The sequence below is a fragment of the Motacilla alba genome, chromosome 3 (assembly GCF_015832195.1).
Source record: "Motacilla alba alba isolate MOTALB_02 chromosome 3, Motacilla_alba_V1.0_pri, whole genome shotgun sequence".
Classification (NCBI taxonomy): domain Eukaryota; kingdom Metazoa; phylum Chordata; class Aves; order Passeriformes; family Motacillidae; genus Motacilla; species Motacilla alba.
In genome coordinates this window covers 9,690,527-9,696,941 of record NC_052018.1, presented here as the reverse complement: position 1 = coordinate 9,696,941, position 6,415 = coordinate 9,690,527, and the positions used below count along the sequence as shown (strand labels likewise).

At 36.3% G+C, this 6,415-nt stretch overlaps 1 protein-coding gene across 1 annotated transcript in view; it reads right to left on the bottom strand.

Moving 5' to 3' along the window:
* Nucleotides 1–1,626: 1,626 nt before the first annotated feature.
* APOB (apolipoprotein B) overlaps nucleotides 1,627–6,415 on the bottom strand; it is a 36,517-nt gene continuing 31,728 nt past the window's right edge. Inside the window, 3 exon segments of the mRNA XM_038132009.1 lie at nucleotides 1,627–2,878; nucleotides 2,880–4,490; nucleotides 5,556–5,739. Coding sequence (XP_037987937.1) covers nucleotides 2,669–2,878; nucleotides 2,880–4,490; nucleotides 5,556–5,739 — 2,005 coding nt within the window. The 3' untranslated portion in view covers nucleotides 1,627–2,668.

Sequence of the window (6,415 nt, the reverse complement as noted above, 5' to 3'; positions counted from 1 at the left end):
ATTCAGATGATGAAGACTATAGAGAAAAAAAAAAGAAAGAAGCAGTGTCACTGAGCCCCAAATAGTTGCTGTTTCCGTATCTCCCACACAATTTGATTTAATGAAATAGAATATTTCCTGTTATATAAACTAGACTGAAAAGAAGCCAAAATAGAACTAATAATATTGCAAATTATTATATTGCAAACATTTTATAAGTTGCAACACAATTTGAATAATTGTGGTTTTGTCTATACTTCTGTAGCTTACTACACGGGAAATAAGGCTGAAATTTTCTAGATTCTGAAAGAAAACATCAACAACAACGAAACAACAGGAAAAGGAATGGAAATTAAAGAGACACCTGGTTGTATGTGCTTTGTCACATGTGATGCACACACACAAACATAAACAACCTCCTCCTGTGTCAAAATATTGCCCGAGTTTCAATGGGGTGCTTGAGATGGCCTCTCTGGTGTGGAGATTTACAAGAAGATAAGTTCCACTGAGATCAATTCTGAGAGCAGTGTTCTGCTTCCAGGCCCTCCCCAGACCAGCTGTGGGATGACTGCAAGATGGCACATCGATTACAGGATTGAGAGCTTTAATCCAGTTGGCGGCAATGCTGCTATGAGACTTGGAAATCTCCTCTAACCTCTAACCACAGTTTAGTGTGCAAACTATTGTGTTTGCTCTTGGGAAGCTTCACTCTCACCAGTAAGAGCCAGTATTTATACTATTTGGCATATTTATAATTCAGTTAACCCATTCCTTATAAGTAAATCCTTTTTTAGCATTTAAAATCCTTCCAAGAACAATGGATGATGGACAGAAATAAATAGACATGAGGGAGAAAACAAAAGAAAAGAAAACTTTAAATCACTCTTCTCCCATAACTATTATAATTTATTCTATTGTCCTTTGTTTCACAGGGTTGTTTGTCATAACAAAGGGAAGCAACAATCAGTCAGTGTCTGGGAAATCTGGTTGTGCTTAAACATTTGTGAAATTCAGGGAAATGAGTTGTGCAGTCTGACATCCAATAAACATCAGGTGACCCATAGGCTTTGGTTTCCTTGTGAATGAAGGTGAAAGAGCTCTGCAGCCAACATCTTTTTTACTGGGATGCTCAGTAGAGCATGTAAACAGGGATTTATACCTTTGGTTCCCCTGGGCAGGGCAACATATGCAGATTAGTTCTATTCAGAATCAAAACATATTTTATAGTTCACAGAGGACTATTCTATCTCTTATTCTGAGAATTTTTGAAGTAATCGTGATGTCTGAAAGCTCTGAAGTGAAAATGGATTTATCTTACTTTCTAAGAGATAACTACTTCCTGACAGCTAGATAGGTGTGTGTATAATACCGTGCTTGTGAGATTTTGCTTTACAGGTTAAAGATAAGAATCTGGCAAGTATCTGATAAAAATCATTTTCTGATAAATATCATTACTGGTGAAGTTATTCAGGTAATAATATTATCTATCAATAGGGATATCAAAGTCTGGGCGCTCCATGCTTCATGTATGTACTCCATCACACCATGGAATGAAAACAGATTCTCTGCTTTCCCATTAATGAACAAGCAAGAACGATATTACAGAGTGAACTGATTGTATCAAAACAGACATGTGCACAAACTTTCTAGTGTTGTTTGTCAAAAAGTTTATTCTCAAAGAGGCAACATCATTTCAGCCCGAGCATGCATTTCTCTAGGACTGTCTATATAGTTCACCACTGCAGCTCAACATATTTTCCACTTAAAAACAGTCTTCTTTTGTGAGGGACTTCTTCAACATCTTAAATTCATCTTTTAAACTGAGAATTCATTTAAATGGTCTAGGCTTCTGCCTAAGAGGGGAAAACTTTTTGACTCCCATCATACACAGTGATGTCCATGAAACTTTGACATTTGACTAAACTCATAATAAGTAAAACAGACAATTTAAAGTGACACCAGAAATATCATGGGGAAACAGGTGAGAAAACCCTGTATTTCTGAAATATAAATTAGCCAGTAGAAAGAAAACTCATATAAAATTCTTGGTAGAGTTGTCTGAAAACTGACACAGGCATAAATTAATTCTTATTAAAAAAACCTTTGTATTATTATCTACAATTTTCCAGGGGTCATATTTCTACATATGTTCATATTTCTATGTTGAATTTCAATTTTTGATGCCATTTTCAGAATTTATAATTTTTTTAAGTAATGTTTTTATACATGCTCTTTTCCTTACTTATCTATGAAGGTATCTCTATGCTGGGAATTAGATGTGTTTCCAAGTCTTCCTTCAACTGGCTTATGAATGTGACCTTTATCTTAAAACCTGTTTATTCTATGTATTCCATAGCTTTTGTGACTATTTACAATATGCATTGCACATTATTAACTTGATCCAACATTTTGTGAAATAACAGAAAAGACTTCCCATTGACCTTGAAAATTGTTGGATTAAGCCTTATGCTCCAAGTAAAAGTAGTTGTAATGAATGACACAGAAATGTAATAAAGAACTCATTTATTGGCTTATTAAGCTTATTAAAATAACCTAGTGTAGATTATCAAGTTTTCATTTACAAATTCAGATTCAAACATATATACCTGAAGCTCCAGTATACTGATTGCTGTTGTATTTAAATACATTTTGGTAGAAACTTGTTACTTCTCCTCTTCTACATGCCCATTCAGGTGTTCATGCGCTGCTGAATATTTTCCATAATCTCCTGAGGACTCACTTGCTCAGTGTCAAGTTGTTCATTAGTGAAGTGTTGCATTTCGTTCCATTTCCTGGAGCCTTTCTCAATGCCTTGCTGAATCAGTATGTGTGTCATTTTCATTTTATTCCTGAGTGCCTGTCTGCTTTTTTGGGGCATTTGGTAAATGGCCTGCCAGTCACATGGGCACCTGTATTCTCAGCTCTCCTTGACGAACAGCTACATATGGCTTTATGCTCTCAGCTGTTATTTGCTCAAGCCAGCGAAGAAGCTCTGAGAGATATTGCAGGAAAGCAGAGTAATTTTCTATAGTTAGATCAATTAACCTTTTGGCTTCACTGATTAGCTTTTCTTGGGACTGACTAAGCTGCCCATAGATCTCCCGGAGTTTTTCTTTGAGTTGCTTGTTATGTTCATCGATTTTCCTCTTAGCAGCTGCAGACCAATATCGGATTTTTTCCTGAGCAGCAGATGAGAGTTCCATGATCTTCTGTTTTCCTTTTCCTTCAATATCAGTTATAATGTCATAATATTCCTGACTGTAGATTTCCACCAACTCCCTTACTTGGTCTGTCAGGCGTGTAGCAATGCCAGCAAGATCTCCAACAAACTGGTTGTGCCAATCCACGAGAAGAGCTATGATATTCTTCAGCCATCCCAGTACTTTGTCTTCCACCTCATAGTATTTCACTGACAATCCAAGTGTAGTTGGATCAAAATATTCCTCCCGCAATGACTTTACATAGAGGAGCAGTTGGTGCAGCTTTTTTGAAAGGTCCTGGAATGTCTTCTGGCTGAAGTCTTTGAACTGAGAAATGTATTTTTTAACATCTTTTGTCAAGGATCTCAGCTTCTGGGCAAATTCTGAAGCCATTGCATCTTTGTACAGCCGTTGTGTTTCAACTTTGATGTCTTCAAAAGTTTTGGATTGCAAACTTCTAACCATTTCTTCTATCTTCTGAAAAACTTGTTGCACTGCTTGTTTCAGTTGCTTCAGCCTTCCTGCAAAGTCAGCTTCCTGAAGAGCAGCAAATGTCTGCCTGATTTTGTTCTGCAAATCTTTCAGCATTTCTTTAATTTGATCAAGTACATTACGGCCTCTAAGAATTGTTTCAGAAGCAGGAAGTCTGACTTCCAGCTCATTGATAGCTGCAATCAAGGCATCAAAGTATTCCTGAAGTTTTGAAAGGCATACATCAGCAGTTTTTGCTACCTTCTCTGTAGTCATGAGGTATATTTCTGCACCACTGTACTTTTCAGACAACCCAGGGACCTGAAATTTTGTGGTTTTCAGGAATTCAGTGGCTGAGTCAATTACATGTTTTATTTTCTGGTGGTACTTCTCTATTATGTCAATTAAAACATTCAAAAGTTCTGCTTTTATTCTTTGATAGTCAAACTGTTCAGCCTGATCTGCTGCTCTTCGATAAAGCCGTTTAGCTTTGAACTTCAGCTCCTGATATTTGTCAGAGGCCTCATTGGCAGCTGTGCGAAGCTGAGCATCTATTTCATCTATTTGATTTGCAGCAAAAGTGTACGCTTTTTCAGCATTATTCTGCATTATATTCTTCATCTTTAAGGTGGCAGCACTAATTTCCAGTCCTGTATGCTCCTTATGGTACCGATTAATGTATCTATAGACTGCATTTGTCATTTGAGGCACTCTTTCTTTCAGACCCAACAGCAAGTCTTTGGCAGCATCCTCGTTCCAGTTGAATTTCACTTGTATCTGGTCAGGTTCCTTGAGGGATATCTCACCTTTAAGTATGTCAATGTCGTTCTGGGGAGCAGACTGAAAATACAAAACAGGGTAAGAAAACTCCAATATTATTTATGAGAGTATTTTAGCATTCTCATTATTGCATCTTTAATTTTATCATTTATTAAGAAAAGCACTCTCCAATTTTTTTGTCCACTGTCTGTTTGCTGTCTGTTTGGTCTCATGTTGAAATGTTATTTTGGAAAAAATTATCTTGTACCAAGCTACTTTAAGCTTCTTCAAAGCACAAGAGTAGAATATAACTTAGTCTGGTCTTTAATATCTGACTGCAAACAAGATTTTTCCTTCCTTTGTATTAAATGCCTATCATGTCTCATAAGGCAGGTGAATTACTTGGGAAAATGAGCCTTCTACTCATTCCTGAAATCAATTAAAGTGAATTCAAAAAGCATCTTTTTCATATGAAAATATCAGAGTTTTTAATTTTGTAATCATTTAAATAAATTAGACAATTTAGACAGTTATTCAGAGTAGTTAATAATCCTCAAATGAGAATATATTTACATGTATAGTTTTTCTATTTTTATAATAAACAGTGAATTATGAGTTGCTTCTGATCCCTAAATTAGTATATAATTTTGGAACGTAAGATTTTAATTTGAAAATTATGGTGGTATGTCAATAATAAGAGAATGTATTATAACGTATTAACAGATTAAAAAAGACACTCCCCAGATGGTCTGACCTCTTCTAGTTGTCTTATTCCTATAATGCTCACTTATGTAGTAATTCTAAGTAGCCTGATGGCTATCTATTAAACCTGATGAATAGCTTATCTAAAACTGACTTTGTACATTCTTCACTTTCAGTGGATCTGCCTTCTTGACCATAGGAGATGGAAAAAAATAACTCTGTGAAGGGGTTGAAAACAACTCTTTACACAGATATTATTTTTAGTACTGGAAAGGCCAATGTAGGAAATAAAACCTTTAATTACAGATAATATAGTTTTTATTTGGTGGTTAATTTATATCTCATAACACACACAAAAACACACACATAAACACACACAAAATTTAAAAGGGAACTTTTCCTCTGACCCCACTAAACATTTTTGCTTTTTATTGCTCATATTACCTGACTTTGGTAGTACAATCTGGCAAGGAAAGTTTCCTCGTCCCCCTCCATGACATAAGCAAGGGTCCCAGCTGAGGGTGAGGATATTGAGCCTGATGCTTTCCTTTCATTCTCTTGGTAACGCACATGAACATCTGTGAAAGTTGGGCTGATGATGTCTAGTGATAAAGTGTCCTCCATGGCTCTGCAACCACAGTAAATACACAGCTATGAAGCAGTGCAGAAAGCATAAGTCCAATGCTGTATGTCTGAACATAGTACCACCTATAACTTCATATATATATATACACACACACACATATATATGCTGTTAAACAATGCCTTTGTGATGAAAAGAAAATGCCAGGTTTATTATCCACATTTCTTAGAATTTAGCCTGACACTCCAATTTTCCTGTTTTAGATAAAACTATATTGAGCTCTGTTGTGAATTTTCATTAAATTAGGGCAGGTAAACAAAGCCTGTAGCCATACCATCGTCAGCTTTCTACAGATTTCTACAAACTGACTGCAATATTTCCACCAACTCAAGTATAGGCACTACTGTTTATCTGCATTTGTAATTGACTTCACTGCTTCTGTCCTTGGACATATCAACACAACACTTGCAGATTGAAACAGGCAGTAAGGGAGAAAAGTCTAATCCCTGGTGTGGGCACTTGTGAATAAAAATTACTCTGTACTGGCTTGTGGTGACAGAAGGATCCACTGGGAAGAAACCCAACTATGTTGATGGTTTGATCTAGAACTGCTCTGATTATAAAATACTGTGTTTATGTCTCAGTGATTTTCTGATGGGGGCTGGTGAGAAAAGCTGTTCAAGAAACCCTGAGAGGGAACAGCTTTCAAGTTACCTTGAGG